This window comes from Heterodontus francisci, chromosome 5 (genome assembly GCF_036365525.1).
Source record: "Heterodontus francisci isolate sHetFra1 chromosome 5, sHetFra1.hap1, whole genome shotgun sequence".
NCBI lineage: Eukaryota > Metazoa > Chordata > Chondrichthyes > Heterodontiformes > Heterodontidae > Heterodontus > Heterodontus francisci.
This window is the reverse complement of record NC_090375.1, coordinates 198,048,909-198,068,170: the sequence shown is the minus strand read 5'-3', so window position 1 is coordinate 198,068,170 and position 19,262 is coordinate 198,048,909. Positions and strand designations below refer to the sequence as shown.

The 19,262-nt window shown below is 45.3% G+C and overlaps 1 protein-coding gene across 1 annotated transcript in view; it reads left to right on the top strand.

Annotated features, from left to right (window-relative positions):
• Positions 1 to 19,262, top strand: part of bmper (BMP binding endothelial regulator) — a 113,828-nt gene that overhangs the window by 77,023 nt on the left and 17,543 nt on the right. The window contains exon 13 of the mRNA XM_068032598.1: positions 15,420 to 15,756. Coding sequence (XP_067888699.1) covers positions 15,420 to 15,756 — 337 coding nt within the window. The remainder of the gene's footprint in view (positions 1 to 15,419; positions 15,757 to 19,262) is intronic.

Here is a 19,262-nt window from a genome sequence, read left to right as displayed (position 1 = left end):
TGCCAAAGTAAATGGGACATATCCCTCAATTCCATCTGTACTAAAGTATTCGGACCATTTCCTGGTCACACAGAAGAAGGTTTAGTTCAGTATTTAAGAATGCAATGTTGGGATGCAAGTCTTTTTCCTCTGGCAGGACCCCTGTGATGTTTAATTCAGAAAGAATGTTGGGTGCCTACCTCCGCAGGGCTCAGTGAACAATGTAGTTTTTGATCTGAGGTACAAAACCATTCAGATCAGGAACAGCCATTGTTTATCCTTGGCCTGCAATGGGTGGGTTGGGAGTGACTATATATCTAGGTCATGGAATTTTACAGTACAGGAGTCCATTCAGCCCATCTTGCCTCTGCCAGCTCTTTTGAAAGATCTATCCAAATAGTCCCATACCCCTGCTCTTTCCCTGTAGCCCTGCCAATTTCTCCTTTTCAAGTATTTATCCAAATCTCTTTTGAAAGTTACGATTAAATCAGCTTCCACTGCCCTTTCAGGCAGCACATTCTGGATCATTGTAACTCATTGCTAAAAACATTTCTCCTCATCTCCCCTCTGGCTTTTTTTTTTTCCAATTATCTAAAATAGAAAAGGAATTGCAATATAAAAGGTTAATTTCTATTGCCAACTAAACCACAACAGCACAGCAAAGGAACTTACTACAAACTAATAAAGGGCAAGTTCAATGCTGATGGCAGTGAGTAGCATTCCCACCTTGGAATCAGAAGTGTGTGTTTAAATCTCACTCCAGAAACCTGAGCACAAAATCCAGGCTGATACTCACAACACAGTATTGAGGGAGTGCATCATTGCCAGAGGTGCTGTTTCAGATGAGATGTTAAACTGAGGTCCTGTCTGTCCTCATGTGTGGATGTAGAAACTCCTGTGGCTGCTATTCGAAGAACAGGGGAGTTCTCCCTGGTGTCCTGGCCAGTATATATCCCTCAGGCGACATTAGTAAAACAAATCAGAGAGGGACAGAGCTAATGTTTCCAGCTACTTCAGATGAGTGTTAACTCTGTTTATCTCCACAGCTGCTGCCTGACCTGCTGAGTATTTCCAGCATTTTCTGTTTTTATTTCTGATTTCCAGCATCTGCAGTATTTTGCTTTGCTGTCACTAAAACGGATTATCCAGTTATTATGACATTGCTGTTTGCGGGAGCTTGCTGTGCATAAATTGGCTGCTGTGTTTCCTACATTCCAGCAGTGACTACACTTCAAAAAGTACCCCATTGGCTATGAAGTGCTTTGGGTCACCCTGAGATTGTGAAAGGTGCTCTAGAAATACAAGTCTTTATTCAATTCAACACTCCTTCATCTCAAAGACTGCAGTCATAACCTGGCATCCGAATTCACTCAAAGTGTGAGCACTGGTGTTCACAGGAGTTAAATTGTTGTCACAATCTTTGTTAAACACATTTCATGGGAAAATGTTCAATTAGTTTTAAAATAATATTTTGACAATATGAAAGCCAATATTGTTTCAGAGCTCATTGCAGGAACAGCTATAAAAATACATCACAGATGAGGGCGTGATCAGAAAACCAAAGCTAACTGTTGTCACTGTCAGGGATAGGGAGATATTAAAGATCAGTAGAAGACTCAGTTTTCTAACAGGCAAAAAATCAACATTTAAAAAAAATATTTTTGTCCTCCTTGAGCCACTCATAAGCCTCTGCCTTTAACTGTACCTGTGTGTCTGACTCACCTGTACCCCTGTGTTTGACTCGCCGGTACCTCTGTGTATGACTCTACATGTACCCCTGTGTCGGACTCGTCTGTACCTCTGTGTTTGACTCCCCTGTACCTCTGTGTCTGACTGGCCTGTGCCTAACTCACCATACACTGTGTCTGATTCACCATACTCTGTGTCTGACTTGCCTGTACCTCTGTGTCTGACTTGCCTGTACCCCTGTGTCTGACTCATCTGTACCTCTGAGTCGGACTGGCCTGTACCCCTGTGTTGGAGTCATCTGTACCCCTGTGTCTGACTTGCCTGTACCCCTGTGTCTGACTCTACATGTACCCCTGTGTCGGACTCGTCTGTACCTCTGTGTTTGACTCGCCTGTACCTCGGTGACTGACTCGCCTGTACCTCTGTGTCTGACTCGCCTGTACCTCTGTGTCTGACTCGCCTGTGCCCCTGTTTCTGACTCACCTGTACCTCTGTGTCTGACTGGCCTGTGTCTAACTCACCATACACTGTGTCTGACTCACCATACTCTGTGTCTGACTTGCCTGTACCTCTGTGTCTGACTCGCCTGTACCCCTGTGTCTGACTCATCTGCACCTCTGTGTCAGACTGGCCTGTACCCCTGTGTTGGAGTCATCTGTACCCCTGTGTCTGACTTGCCTGTACCCCTGTGTCTGACTTGCCTGTACCCCTGTGTCTGACCCGCCTGTACCCCTGTGTCTGACTCGCCTGTACCATTGTGTCAGACTCACCTGTACCACTGTGTCTGACTCTCCATGTACGCCTGTGTCTGACTTGCCTGTACCCCTGTGTTGGACTCGGCTGAACCCCTGTGTCGGACTCACTTGTAGTCCTGTGTCTGACTATGCATGTCCCCCTGTGTCTGACCCGCCTGTACCTCTGTGTCTGACTCACCTGTACCCCTGTGTAGGACTCGACATGCACCCCTGTGTCTGACTCGCCTGTACCCCTGTGTCTGACTCACCTGTACCGCTGTGTAGGACTCTACATTTACCCCTGTGTAGGACTCTACATGTACCCCTGTGTATGAGTCTACATGTGACCTGTGTCTGACCCGCATGTACCTCTATGTCTGACCCACCTGTACCTCTGTATAGGACTCTACATGTACCCCTGTGTCTGACCCGCCTGTACTTCCGTGTCTGTCCCACCTGTACCCTTGTGTAGGACGCTACATTACCCCTGTGTCGGACTTGCGTGTACCCCTGTGTCAGATTGGCCTGTAACTATATGTCTGACTGGCCTGTGTCTGACTCGCCGTACCCTGTGTCTGATTAGCCTGTATTCCTGTCTCTGACTCACCTGTACTTCTGTATCTGACTTGCCTGTGCCCCTGTGTCTGACCTACCTGCAACACTGTGTCTGACACACCTGTACCCTGTGTCTGACTCACCTGTACTTCTGTATCTGACTCACCTGTACCCCTGTATCTGACTCACCTGTACCCCGTGTCTGACTCACCTGTACTTCTGTGTTTGACTGACCTGTACTCCTGTGTCTGACTCGGCTGTATCTCTGTGTCTGAGTGGCCTGTGTCTGACCCACCTGTACCCCTGTGTCAGACTCGCCTGTATCCCTGTGTCTGACTTGCCTGTACCCCTATGTCTGACTGGCCTGTACCCCTGTGTTGGACTCGCCTGTACCCCTGTGCCTGACACCTGTACCTCTGTGTAGGACTCTACATGTACCCCTGTGTCTGACTCGCCTGTACCCCTGTGTCTGACTGGCCTGTACCCCTGTGTTGGACTCGCCTGTGCCCCTGTGTCTGACTGGCCTGTACCTCTGTGTCTGAGTGGCCTGTGTCTGACTCGCCTGTATCCCTGTGTCTGACTGGCCTGTATCCCTGTGTCTGACTGGCCTGTACCCCTGTGTCTGACCCACCTGTACCTTTGTGTTGGACTCGCCTCTACCGCTGTGTCTGACTCTGCATGTACCCCTGTGTTGGACTCCAACTGTGTTGGTTCAAACATGGACAAAAGAGCTGAACTCAAGAGGTGAGGTGAGAGTGACTGCCCTTGACATCAAGGCAGCATTTGACCGAGTATGGCATCAAGGAGCCCTAGCAAAACTGAGGTCAGTGGGAATCAGGGGAAAACCCTCCGCTGTCTGGAGTCATACCTAGCACAAAGGAAGATGGTTGTTTTTGTTGGAGGTCAATCATCTGAGCTCCAGGACATCACTGCACGAGTTCCTCAGGGTAGTGTCCTAGGCCCAACCATCTTCAGCTGCTTCATCAATGATCTTCCTTCAATCATAAGGTCAGAAGTGGGGATGTTCGCTGATGATTGCACAATGTTCAGCACCATTCGTGACTCCTCAAATACTGAAGCAGTCCGTATAGAAATGCAGCAAGACCTGGACAATATCCAGGCTTGGGCTGATAAGTGGCAAGTAACATTCGCGCCATACAAGTGCCAGGCAATGACCATCTCCAACAAGAGAGAATCTAACCATCTCCCCTTGACATTCAACGGCAATACCATCGCTGAATCCCCCACTATCAACATCCTAGGGGCTGCCATTGACCAGAAACTGAACTGGAGTAGCCATATAAATACCATGGCTACAAGAGCAGGTCAGAGGCTAGGAATCCTGTGGCGAGTAACTCACCTCCTGACTCCCCAAAGCCTGTCCACCATCTACAAGGCACAAGTCAGGAGTGTGATGGAATACTCTCCACTTGCCTGGATGGGTGCAGCTCCAACAACACTCAAGAAGCTCGACACCATCCAGGACAAAGCAGCCCGCTTGATTGGCACCCCATCTACAAACATTCACTCCCTCCACCACTGATGCACAGTGGCAGCAGTGTGTGCCATCTACAAGATGCACTGCAGCAATGCACCAAGGCTCCTTAGACAGCACCTTCCAAACCTGCGACCTCTACCAACTAGAAGGACAAGGGCAGCAAATACATGGGAACACCACCACCTGCAAGTTCCCCTCCAAGCCACACACCATCCTGACTTGGAACTATATTGCCGTTACTTCACAGTCGCTGGGTCAAAATCCCGGAACTCCCTTCCTAACAGCACTGTGGGTGTAACTACACCAAATAGACTGCAGCAGTTCAAGAAGGCAGCTCACCACCACCTTCTCAAGGGCAATTAGGGATGGGCAATAAATGCTGGCCAGTGACGCCTATATCCCATGAATGAATTTAAAAAAAACTCACTTGTACCCGTGTCTGACTCAATTGCACCTCTGTGTCGGACCCAACTGTACCCCTGTGTTTGACTCACCTGTACCTCTGTCTCTGACTAGCCTGTACCCCTGTGTAAGACTCGGCTGTACCTCTGTGTCTGACTGGCCTGTGTCTGACTGACCTTACCCTGTGTCTGGGTCGAGGCTTCATAAATACAAGGTGAAGGTTTCAAACATCCCCAATAAGAAGCTACCGTCTCACTTTTGTACCGAGTGGGGCAACAGCTGCTGGGTTTCTCCCAGTGACAGGCCTGGGGTTAACAGCCTCCAGCTTTCCAGCTCTTTTGGAGGAACTAAGGATTAATAAACTAACATCAAAGGGCAAAACTTTAAAGGAAACGTAGCTTAGTTATAAAGGGGCCCAGAGAAGGGGAGGGAGGGGAGGGGAGGAACCAATTAGCACACAGGTGGGGTGTGTGTGTGAGAGAACCTGCTGGAAAGAGGGAGAGCAAGTGATCCAGACCTACAGATTCCTTTAATTAAAAAAAAAATCTCCATTCAAAACAAACTAAAAACTCCCCCACAGTCCTGGTTTAACATAATAAAAAGAAGGAATGCGGGACGTTGAGTAAATGAGCTGTTTCACAAAGACCACAGCGATATTGTGCAGGTTCTGGTGTTAGACTCTGCGAAGGACATCATCTACACAGTCATATCTCATTGAGTTTTTGGACTAGAACACATTTATAAAGTCTGATGTGCATGAAGTGTCCTCAATGACCAGGGAGGGACTCGGGAAGCAGCTGTGAATTTGAATTCTATGTTCACAATTTTCCCGCTTTTTTTCTTAACCCATGAAAAGACATGGCGTCGAATTCGGAAAAAAGGTAGTTCAACCCAGCTTGGGGAAGAGACCGTTACTCAACACTGTTCTGGTTTATATCGTATACTGGTTTAGCTGGCTGGCTACATGCTAACGCAATGTTAGCACATGGTGTAGCTAGCCCTATTCAACAATAGTACTTCGCATTGGCATTGCACACTATTTTGCTAGCTAGCTAATACTGCTGTGCTGCCCTCCATTGATGTTTGCACGCTTAGCTATTTTATTTATTGGGAGAAAAATGTTTTAAATCGGACTGTGTTTTGCTGGCATTAGATTGGCTATACACTTTATATACAGATTAATTACCTCCATGTCCATGGCTGAGTCACTAAATTTTGTCAAATGTCCGTGGTGTAACATGTTGGTGCCTATCCCTGCCCCTGTGTCTGAATTGCCTGTACCTGTGTGTCTGACACTACTTGTACCATTTTGTCTGACTCCGCCTGTACCTGTGGTGCCTGGCTGCGTTGTACCAGTCTGTCTGCTGCTGCCTGTATATCTGTGTCTGAATCCACCTGTACATCTCTATCTCTGGCATTGATGGTTAGTCTAGGAGTTCCCAGCTGCCTAACAACAGCTCATTGAGGAATGCCAATGGTATCTGTACATTAACCTCACTGATCAATAAATTTAGCCTATAGTTCTCTTGGCTTGACAGCCCCTCACCCACCCTCACCCACCCCAAACCCCACCTCCCACGTTTTATTAATTTTCTTGACTAAAATTAATGGAGGAGCTAATTTTGCTCCTGAAATGGTGCCACACTTTCATGTTTGCAGCAAGCATGGGAGATTCAGGATCTAAACAGTTGTCAAAATGGTATTTGAGCAACCGAAGTTAATGCCAAGTACAAAGAGATGTCGGAATGGAGCCACACACTCACATAACATGAGGTATTTGCACAACAATCCCTCCATGGCCTTGTCCCTCTCTATCTCTGTAACCTTCTCCAGCCCTGCAACACTCCAAAACCTCTGCGCTCCTCCAATTCTGGCCTCTTCAGCTTCCCCAGTTTTAATTATTTTACCATTGGCGGCCATGCTGCCTAGGCCCTAAGCTCTGGAATTCCCTCTCTAAACCCTTCCCCCTCTCCACCTCTCCTCCTTTAAGATGCTCCTTAAAATCTACCTCTTTGACCAAGCTTTGCCCATGGGCGGCACAGTGGCGCAGTGGTTAGCAATGCAGCCTTACATTTCCAGCGACCTGGGTTCCGTTTTGGGTACTGCCTGTGCAGAGTTTGCAAATTCTCCCTGTGACCATGCAGGCTTCCGTCGGGTGCTCTGGTTTCCTCCCACAGCCAAAGACTTGCAGGTTGATAGATAAATTGGCAATTGTAAATTGCCCCTAGTGTAGGTAGGTGGTAGGAGAATGATGGGGATGTGGTAGAGAATGTGGGATTAATGTAGGATTAGTATAAATGGGTGGTTGTTGGTCGGCACAGACTCAGTGGGCCGAAGGGCGTGTTTCAGTGCTGTATCTCTAAAAAAAAGCTTTGGGTCCAAATATCTCCTTATGTTGCTCGGTGTCAAACTTTGATTACACGTCTATGAAGCACCTTGGGACATTTTGCTATGTTAAAGGTGCTATATGAATGCAAGTTGTTGTTGTTGAATCCATACTGTATCAGTGACTGGGCTCAGACTGGTCGAGCTCATGGACCCTTGAAGTGAGCAGAAAGGGAAAACTTTCAATCTGTTTGCCTGGGTTGGCTTCAAAGCTCGCTGCCAAAGATGTGAATCATTGTGAAATAAGCTTCTAACAGTTAGATGGTTGCTTGAGCTGTAACTCACATTGCCAGCATCCTCTGAACACAGAGCAGTGTTTTTATTCCCTCATTATCTCGTTCTAAATCCCACAGTTGGCTCCTAAGCCTTGTGTTTTGATGTATGGGCCCTTCAACAGCGCAGGAAACAAACACAAGTAGAATTTGAGAAAGGCACTGCTTCTCTGGGACAGGAATCTCAGAGAATCAGGTACTGCCCCCCACCCCTCAACCGCCCAACCCCCCCCCCCCTCTCAAACCCCACCCAAAGCCCACAGTTCAGGAGACCCAAGCTTCAGAACTCAGCGACCCAGCAAGGTCAGATCATCAGGGAAGCAGATGTGTCGGATGAATAAGTAAATTGGACTGCCAAGGAACTGGACATCTCAGATTTGAAGTCCTTCAACCTACCAGCACAACAGAGGCTTCAGGTTATTTACCTTTTCCCATGGCCGCTGGGGAATCTACACTCGGGGTTTTCTTATTGGTCCTGAGCATGTCTCAGCACATTGGTTTGTGGGGGGGCGGGGGGATGTGAGGAGAGAGAGAAAGAGAGAGGCCAACCACAACATTATTTAAATATAGAGGCTATATTATACTTCAGTGGAAAATGAGTAGCAGCAGATTACTTTGTTCCAAATAAAATATTGAGTTTCCTTCCAAGAGAGACAGATTTGGCAATGTTAATCTTGAAGGTTACACAAAATATGCACAGAAAATGGATGATGGTGAAATAAAAAAAAAACAGTGAGCATTTTCATCCAGCTGTTGGCTCTGTAACCCTGACAAATTAATCTCGATGCACAAACTCCTTTTGGTATTACTTAATTCTTCCCAGTCACAGGACTCACTGACACAGTATCTTGCTGCACATTAGCTGCTGGGTTGGTTTACCGTAATCCCAGTTCAGGGCCATCTCTCCCCAAACAATACCAGCAATGCACCCGAGAAAGTTTGTCTCTGTCTTCAATACAGAAACGTATTCACTCAACGCAGAACAAACATTGAGGGACTGATGGAGCTGAAGGATCTCTGACCAATTGTGACTCTTCCTTTGCAAATATTTATTTAAGTTTTAATTAAATAGAAATTACAAGAAGAATTAAATGTTGGCCATTTTGTCACATCCCCATTTCGTACTGCTGCTTCCTTCAGTTTGAGCATCTTACCAATTTGCTCAGGATCTCTTAGGACATTTGACCTCTTGACCACTCAGTCATTCCCCCCAGCTTTCCCTGATGGCTCGATATGCTTCATGTGACAAGCGCTGTCGGGTAGATTTATATTTTTGCATCCGTGTGAACCATTCAGTATTATAGTCAATCTGAATCCATTAACATTACAACTGCTTAAAACTTCAAAATTGTAGATTTTTTAAAAAATTTGAATCAGATTCCGATTTGAACTTCTGTGGAAAGTTCCTGAGGAATTCTCCAACTGTCTCATAAATTTGGTCAGGAGAATCAGAGAAGGGAAAGAGACAAAAAGAGAGGGAGAGGACGGAACTGAGAAAAACAAAGGCAGAAAAGAGGGAGGGCGAAAAAAAAATGGTTGGGGAATAAAGAAGAGTGAGAGTGAGTCATTGGGGGAGGGCAAGGAGCAGGCAGATGGAGGAAGGGGGAATGTTGGAGGTCAAGTGCTTTGTGCAGGCTTAAAGTTTGGTGTGTTTTGTGTCTGAATAGATCTCGATTTATGTGTTCAGGAGCTTGCAATGTTATACAGTTCCGTGCAGCACACCCACTGGCTTTGACACGAGTATCTGGTTAGGAGCGTGCAGGCAGAGTGGGAATGGGTGACCGTGAGGCAGTCTAAGAATCAGACAGGCAGTGCAGGAGTTCCCTGAGTCTATCTTGCTTGCTAATTGGTTTTCTATTTTGGATACTGCTGAGGGCGCTGGTTCCTCAGGGAAGTGCAGCCAGAGCAAAGTCCATGGCGCCAAGGGTGGCTCAGCTGCACAGGAGGGGAGGAAAAATAGTGGAAGAGCAATAGTGAGAGGGGATTCGATAGTCAGGGGATCAGTCAAGCGTTTCTGCAGCAGTAAATGTGACTCCAGGATTGTGTGTTGCCTCCCTGGTGCCAGGATCAAGGATGTCACGGAGTGGCTACAGGACATCCTTCTGGGGGAGGGTGAACAGCCAGAGGTCATGGTCCACATTGGTACCAGTGACATAGGTAGGAAGAGGGATGAGGTCCTGAAAGCAGATTTTAGGGAGTTAGGAAGGAAATTAAAAAGCAGGACCTCCAAAGCAGTAATCTCAGGATTACTCCCAGTGCCACATGCAAGTGAGCATAGGAATAGGAGAATTGATTGGTTGAACACGTAGCTGGAGAATTGGTGTAGGAGGGAGGACATCAGACGTCTGAGGCATTGGGACCGGTTCTGGGCAAGTGGGTCCTATACCAGATAGACGGGCTACACCTTAACAGGACCAGAACTAATATCTTCGCAGGGAGATTTGCTAGTGCTGTTGGGGAGGGTTTAAACTAGCTTGTCAGGGAGATGGGAACTTGAGGGGTAGCTCAACTTAAAAGGAAGTAAAGCTGGTAATAAGGTAGAAAAGTAGCAAGCGACATTAGAAGGAAGGCGAAACAAAGGAGAGGATCGACCAGGCTTAGAATGCAGAATGTCATGACGACAAGGTTAAGGACACTGTACCTGAATGCAGGCAGCATTCACAACAAGGTAGATGACTTAAAGGCACAAAAAGAGGTAAATCGATATGATCTAATTGCCATTACGGAAATGTGGCTACAGGGTGACCAAGACTGGGAACTGAATGTTCAAGGATATTCGACATTTAGGAAGGACAGGCAAAAAGGAAAAGGAGGTGGTATTGCACTGATAATAAGGGATGGGATCAGTAAGGGAGGATCTCAGATCGGAACAACAAAATGTGGAATCTGTTTGAGTGGAGCTAAGAGACAGCAACGGGCAGCAAACATTGGTAGGAGTTGTTTATAGGCCACCAAATAATAGTGGTACTGTGGGGCATGGTACTAATCAGGAGATTAGAGAAGCATGTCACATGGGGTAATACAGTAATTATGGGTGACTTCAATCTGCACATAGACTGGGTAAACCTAATGAGCACTAATGCTGTGGAGGATGAGTTTCTGGAGTGTGTTAGGGTAGTTTTTTCGAGCAGTATGTTGAGGAACCAACTAGAGAATAGGCTATTTTAGATCTAGTATTATGTAATGAGAAAGAGTTAATTAATAATCTTGTTATAAAAGAACATTTTAGGGATGAGTGACCATAATATGATAGAATTTTACATTATGTTTGAAAGTGAGGTATTTCAATCTGAAACCAGGGTGTTAAATTTGAGCAAAGGAAATTATGAAGGTATCGGGGCAAATTAGCTGGGGTGGATTGGGAAAATACATTATCAGGTATGACAGTACATAGACAATGGATAGTCTTTAAAGAAATATTACATAGTTTACAGCAACTATACATTCCTTCAAGGCACAAAAACCCCAAAAGTAAAGGCAGTCAACCATGGCTAACAAAGGAAGTTAAGGATTGTATAAGATTAAAAGAAAAGGCCTATAAAGTTGCTAGAAATAGTAATAAACCTGAGGATTGGGAGGATTTTAGAATACAGCAAAGGAGGACCAAGAAATTGATAAAGAAAGGGAGAATAGAATATGAACGTAAACTAGCAAAAAACATAAAAACGGACTGTAAAAACTTCTATAGGTACATAAAAAGGAAATGTTTGGCTAAGACAAATGTGGGTCCATTACAGGCAGAGTCAGGAGAATTTATAATGGGGAATAAAGAAATGACAGAGAAGCTAAATGATTACTTTGTGTCTGTCTTCACTGAGAAAGATACAAGAAATCTCCCAGAATTAGAGATCCAAGGGACAAGGGAGAATAAGGAATTGAAGGAAATTAGTATTAGTAAGACGGTTGTATTGGAGATATTATGGGGCTGAAGGTTGATAAGTCCCCAGGATCCGATATTCTACATTCCGCATTGAAAGAGGTAGCTATGGAGATAGTCGATGGTATTGGTGATCATCTTCCAAAATTCTACAGATTCTGGAATGGTTCCTGCAGATTGGAAGATAGCAAATTTCACTCCACTATTTAAGAAGGGAGGCAGAGAGAAAGCAGGGAACTACAGATCTGTTAGCCTTGCATTAGTTGTTGGGAAAATGCTGGAATCTATTCTAAAGGATGTGATAAATAGACACTTGGATAATAATGATCTGATTGGGCATAGTCAACATGGATTTATGAATGGAAAATCATGTTTGACGAACCTGTTGGGAGTTTTTGAGGATGTTACCAACAGAATTGATAAAGGGGAGTTGGTGGATGTAGTATACTTGGATTTTCAGAAGACTTTTGATTAAGTTCCCCACAGGAGGTTGGTTAGCAAAATTAAAGCACATGGGATAGGAGGTAATATGAATTAAGGATTGGTTAACAGGCAGAGATCAGAGAGTAGGAATAAATGGGTCATTCTCGCGTTGGCAGACTGTGGGGTACCGCAAGGATCAGTACTTGGGCCCCAGCTGTTTACAATATATATCAATAATTTGGATGTAGGGACCAAATGTAATATTTCCAAGTTTGCAGATGACACAAAACCAGGTGGAATTGTGTGCTGTGAGGAAGATGCATAGTGGCTTCAAGGGGATTTGAACAGACTTAGTGAGTGGGCAAGAACGTGGCAGATGGAATATAAGGTGGAAAAATGTGAGGTTATCCATTTTGGTAGGAGGAACAGATGTGCATATTTCTTAAATGGTAAGAAATTAGAAAGTGTAGATGTACAAAGGGACCTGGGTGTCCTTGTCAATAAGTCACTGAAAGCTAACATGCAGGTGCAGCAAGCAATTAAGAAGGCTAATGGTATGTTTTCCTTTATTGCAAGAGGATTTGAGTACAGGAGCAGTGAAATCTTGCTTCAATTGTATAGAACCTTGGTTAGACTGCACCTAGAGTACTGTGTGCAGTTTTGGTCCCTGGACCATAGGAAAGATATTATTGCCATAGAGGGAGTGCAACGAAGGTTCACCAGACTTGTTCCCGGGATGGCAGGACTGTCCTATGAAGAGAGATTGGGGGAAACTAGGCCTGTATTCTCTAGAGTTTTGAAGAATGAGAGGTAATCTCATTGAAACCTACAAAATACTTAAAGGGATAAACAGGGTAGATGCATCTAAGATGTTTCCCCTGGTTGGGGAGTCTAGAACCAGGGGACGCAATCTCAAAATAAGGGGGAAGCCACTTTGGACAGAGATGAGGAGAAATTTATTTAATCAGAGGGCTGTGAATCTTTGGAATTCTCTACCCCAGAGGGCTGTAGAAGCTCAGTCATTGAGTATGTTTAAAGCAGAGATTGACAGATTTCTAAAAACAAATGGCATAAGGGGATATGTGGATAGTGTGGGGAGAAGGCATTGAAGTGGATGATCAGCCATGATCGTATTGAATGGCGGAGCCTGCTCGATGGGCTGAATGGCCTACTGCTGCTCCTATGTTCCTATGGTCACCAAAGGCTGGACATCCCGGCACTAGACAGGATGGACAGTGCATTGCAAGTATAGAAACTCGGGGCAGAGAGTTGGAACCATAATTTTCTGGCCCCAGCTTCGACCAACACTGAGGCTCAGTGAGGCTTCTAACTGACAGCAGGTTCAGATTCCATAATGGTCCCAATATTAAAGAGAAGGCACAATAAGGGTATAATACACCACCTTTAAGAAGCTTAGGATGTCACAAATCCTTTTCAGACAATGAAGTATTTTTGAAATGTAGTCACTGTTGGGATGCTTTTCGGGCTGGAGGAAGGTTTGTAGTGGAGTTCCCCAGGGACCAGTGTTGGGATCCTTCCTTTTCCTGATGTATATTAATGACCTAGACCTTGGTGTATAGGGTAGAATTTCAAAGTTTTCAGACGATACGAAACTTGGAAGCATTGTGAACTGTGAGGAGGACAGTGTAGAACTGCAAAAGGACATAGACAAGTTGGTGGAACAGGCAGACAGGTGGCGGATGAAGTTCAATGCAGAGAAATGAGAGGTGATTCATTTTGGTGGGAAGAACATGGAGAGACAATATAAAATAAAGGGTACAATTCTAAAGGGGATGCAGGAGCAGAGGGACCTGGGTGCATATGTACATAAGTCATTGAAGGTGGCAGGACAGGTGAGAGAGTGGCTAATAAAGCATACAGTATTCTGGGCTTTATTAATAGGGGCATAGAGTACAAGAGCAAGGAAGTTATGTTGAACTTGTATAAGACACTAGTTCAGCCTCGGCTGGAGTATTACATCCAAATCTAGGCGCTGCACTTTAGGAAAGACGTGAGGGCATTGGAGAGAGTACAGAAAAGATTCACGAGAATGGTTCCAGGGATGAGGAATTTCAGTTATAGTTTTAGAGATACAGCACTGAAACAGGCCCTTCAGCCCACCGAGTCTGTGCCGACCATCAACCACCCATTTATACTAATCCTACACTAATTCCATATTCCTACCACATCCCCACCTGTCCCTATATATCCCTACCACCTACCTATACTAGGGGCAATTGCTAATGGCCAATTTACCTATCAACCTGCAAGTCTTTTGGCTTGTGGGCGGAAACCAGAGCACCCGGAGGAAACCCATGTAGACACAGGGAGAACTTGCAAACTCCACACAGGCAGTACCCAGAATTGAACCATGGTCGCAGGAGCTGTGAGGCTGCGGTGCTAACCACTGCGCCACTGTGCCGCCCCTTCATGAAAATAGATTGGAGAAGTTAGGACTGTTTTCCGTGGAGGAGAGAAAACTGAGAGGTGATTTGATAGAGATATTCAAAGTCATAGGTCTGGACAGAGTAGATAGAGAGAAGCTATTTCCACTCATGAAAGGATCAAGAATGAGAGGGCACAGATTTAAAGTATTTGGTAAGAGAAGCAAAAGTGACATGAGGAAAAACTTTTTTCACACAGCGAGTGGTTAAGGTCTGGAATGCACTGCCTGAAAACGTGGTGGAGGCAGGTTCAATTGAAGCATTCAAAAGGGAATTAGACTGTTATATGAAAAGGAAGAATGTGCAGGGTTATGGAGAGAAGGTGGGGGAATGGAACTGAGGGAATTACTATTTCAGAGAGCCGGAGAGGACACGATGAGCCAAATGGCCTCCTTCTGCACTGTAACGATTCTGTGATGTGGGTAACACAGCAGCCAATTTGTGCACAGCAAGATCCCACAAAACAGCAATGGGATAATGACCGGATAATCTGTTTTTAGTTTTGTTGATTGAGTTATCCCCAAGACACCGGGGGAGAACTCCCCTGCTCCTCTTCAAAATACTGGCCATGGAAGTTTTTTACATCTACCTGAGAGGGCAGACTGGGCCTCAGTTTAACATCCCATCCAAAATACGGCACCTCCGACAGTGCAGCACTCCCTCCGTACTGACCCTTCAACAATGCAGCACACCCTTGGTATTGACCCTCCACCAATGCAGCACTGACTCGTTACTGACCCTCCAACAATGCAGTACTGTCTTGCTACTGACCCTCCACCAATGCAGTACTGTCTTGCTACTGACCCTCCACCAATGCATTACTGTCTTGCTACTGACCCTCCACCAATGCATTACTGTCTTGCTACTGACCCTCCACCAATGCAGTACTGTCTTGCTATTGACCCTCCACCAATGCAGCACTCCCTCCATAATGACCCTCCAACAATGCAGCACTTCCTTGGTACTGACCCTCTAACAGTGCAGCACTCTGTCAGTACCACACTGCAGTGTCAGCCTAAATTCCTGGCTTAAGTCACTGGAGTGGGACTTGAACAACCTTCTGACCCAGAGGCAAGAATGCTGCCCACTGAGCACCACAGCTGACAGCAAAAGGCTACCCATTACCGTGAGATATCAGTAACACACTCTTGCTTTGTTCAGGTATTGTGATTTCCTGGGACGGAGACAGTTTTGTGGAGATTGTGGCAGCTCCGGAACTGAAGGGCAAACTTTGTGGTTTGTGTGGAAACTACAATGGGCACAAGCGAGACGACCTGATTGGTGGAGACGGCAGCTTCAAGTTTGACGTTGATGCGTTTGCTGAATCATGGCGAGTGGAATCAAACAAAGTCTGTAAGCGACCCCAGCGGAGGTTACAGCCCCATCTCTGCTCCGGGATTGTAAAAGTTAAGTTCCGGGCTCACCGGGAATGCCAGAAACTGAAGTCCTGGGCGTTTAAGAACTGCCACTCGAAGGTAGATTACGTCTTGTTCTACAGGTGAGTATTCACCCGCGAACGGTCCACTGGCTACAGGCAGCTCCCATCCCCTGGCTCAGTAACAGTGATCGTGAAGCAGTCAAATTGTCGTAAAAACCCTACTGATCCACTCGTCCTTTTGGGAAGGAAACCTGCCATCCTTCTACCACATTCCACCCACTGTAAACTTGAGCTCACCCAAAACTCCTCTTCTTGTATCATTGCTCACAGCGAGACCCCTTCTCCTATCACCCCTGTGCTCGTTGATCTACATTGATTCCCGGTCTGACAACGCCTCGATTTAAAAATTCTCATCTTTGCTTTCAAATCCCTCCATGGCCTCGCTGCTCCATATGTCTGTAATCTCCTTCAGTCCCACAACCATCCCACATCTCTGCACTCCTCCAATCCTGGCCTCTTGACCATCCCCAGTTTCCATTTTTCCACAATTGGCAGCTGTGCCTTCAGCTGCCTGGGCCCTAAGCTCTGGAATTCCCTCCCTAAACCTCTCCACCTCTCTACCTCTCTCTCTTGGAATTGGAAGCAGTTTGGGTGGAAACAAGGAATAGCAAGGGTGGGAGTTGTCTATAGGCCCCCAAAGAGTTGCCTCACTGTAGGACAAAGTATAAATTGGGAAATATTGGAGGCGTGTAAGAAGGTCGCTACAATTGTCATGGGTGATTTTAATCTGCATATTGATTGGACAAATCAGATTGGCAGAGGTAACATGGAAGATGAATTTGTAGAGTACATCAGGGATTGTTACTTAGAGCAATATGTTGCAAAACCTACCCGGGAACAGGCTATTTTAGATCTAGTAATATGTAATGAGTTAGGATTAATAAGAGATATCGTAGTTAAGGATCCTCCAGGGGGTAGCGATCACAACATGGTAGAATTTCAAATTCAGTTTGAGGGCGAGCAGCTCGGGTCTCAAACCAGTCTCCTCAACTTAAACAAAGGCAATTACAGAGGTATGAAGAAAAAGTTGTCTAAAGTGGGCTGGGAAAATAGATAAGGGGGAAGGTCAGTGGATGATCAGTGGCAGACATTTAAGCAGATATTTCACAACGCTCAACAAAAATTTATCCCGGTCAAAAAGAAGGACTCGATGAGAAGGATGAACCACCCGTGGTTAACAAAGGCGGTCAAGGAGAGTATCCAATCAAAAATTGATTTTTGTAAGGGATACAAAGCGGCAAAAACTAGTGGTAGGCCAGAGGATTGGGAATTTTTTAGGAACCAGCAGCGGATGAATAAAAAGCTAATAAAGAGGGAGAAAATTGATTATGAAAGTAAATTGGCAAGAAATATAAAAACAAACAGCAAGAGCTTCTATGGGTATATAATAAGAAAGAGAGTAACTAAAGTGAGCGTGAGACTTGGAGGATGCGACTGGAGAATTGATAACGGGGAACAGGGAAATGGCAGATAATTTAAACCAATATTTTGCATCGGTCTTCACGGTGGAGGACATTATAAACATCCCACAGATATCAGATAAGCAAGGAGCTAATGGGAGGAAAGATCTTGTAACAGTCTCTATCACGAGGGACAAAGTATTTGACAAACTAATGGGACTAAAGGCAGACAAGTCGCCAGGACCTGATGGCCTACATCCAAGGAAGTGGCTGCAGAGATAGTGGAGGCATTGGTCGAAATATTCCAGAACTCACTGGATTCCGGGAGGGTCCCAGCGGATTGGAAAACTGCTAATGTGACGCCCCTGTTCAAGAAGGGAGGGAGACAAAAAGCAGGAAACTATAGGCCAGTCAGCCTAACATTGGTCACAGGGAAAATGCTAGAGTCCATTATTAAGGAAGAAATATCAGAACATTTAGAAAAGCTTAACGCAATCAAACAGAGTCAACATGGTTTTGTGAAAGGGAAATCATGTTTGTCAAATTTGCTAGAGTTCTTTGAGGATATAACAAGCAGAGTTGATGAAGGGGAACGAGTAGATGTAGTGTATTTAGATTTCCAGAAGGTACTCGATAATGTGCCACATAAAAGATTATTACACAAGATAGGAGCTCACTGTATTGGGGGTAATATATCAGCATGGATTGAGAATTGGTTAACTCACAGAAGACAGAGAGTCAGGATTAATGGGTCTTTTTCAGGTTGGAAAGACGTAATTAGTGAGTGCCACAAGGATCAGTCCTAGGGCCTCAATTATTTACTCTCTATATTAATGACTTGGAGGAGGGGACAGAGTGTAATATATCCAAATTTGCTGATGAGACAAAAATAGGTGGGAGGGCATGTTGTGATGAGGACATAAGGAATCTGCAAGGGGATATAGATAGGTTGAGTGAGTGGGCAAAAACTTGGTAGATGGAGTTTAATGCAGGAAAGTGTGAGCTCATGCACTTTGGTCGGAAGAATCAAAGGCAGACTATTATTTAAATGGAGAGAGATTGCAAAAAAATGCAGCACAGAGGGATCTGGGTGGTCTTGTGCATGAAACACAAAAAGTTAGCTTGCAGGTGCAGCAAGTAATTAAGAAGGTAAATGGAATTTTGGTCTTTATTGCTAGGGGGTTGGGGTTTAAAAATAGGAAAGTCTTGTTACAGCTGTACAGGGTGTTAATGAGGCTGCATCTGGAGTACTGTGTACAGTTTTGGTCCCTGTATTTAAGAAAGGACATACTGGCATTGGAGGTAGTTCAAAAGAGATGCACTCGGCTGATTCCTGGGATGAAGGGGTTGACTTATCAAGAACGGCTAGACATTTATTCATTAGAGTTTAGAAGAATGAGGGGTGATCTTATTGAAACGTACAAGATTCTGAGGGGGGCTTGACAGGGTAGATGTTGAGAAGATGTTTCCATTAATGGAGGAATCTTGAACTAGGGGATATAGTTACAGAATAAGGGGACACTCAGTTAAAACTGAGATGTGAAGGAATTTCTTCTTTCAGAGGGTGGTGAATGTCTGGAATTCTCTACCCCAGAGAGTTGTGGAGGCTAGATCACTGAAAATATTTAGAGGAGGTAGATCAATTTTTGAAATATCAGGGAGTTGAGGACTATGAGGAGCCTTCAAGGAGTTGAGGTCTGGGGCAGATCAGCCATGATCTTATTGAATGGTGGGGCAGGCTTGAGGGGCTGAATGGCCTACTCCTGCTCCTATTTCTTATGTTCATCCTTTGAGATCTGATATCTCCTTATGTGGCTCAGTATATCAATATAATACTCCTGTGAAGTGCCTTGGACATTTTACTATGTTAAAGGCACTATACATAGGTAAGTTGTTGTTACTAGATCTAAGCCCATATGTGACAGACTGCCCCTCTGGGCACTCGGACTCTGACACTGAGGATACCAGACTGCCCCTCCAGACACTGACCCTGAGGACACCAGACTGAAAAAAACCCACATGGAACTTGCAAACTCCACACAGGCAGTACCCAGAACTGAACCTGGGTTGGTGGAGCTGTGAGGCTGCAGTGCTAACCACTGCGCCACTGTACCGCCCTGCTAAGAATACTCGGTGAGAGAGTTACAGACTGTTTGTCCTCTGAGG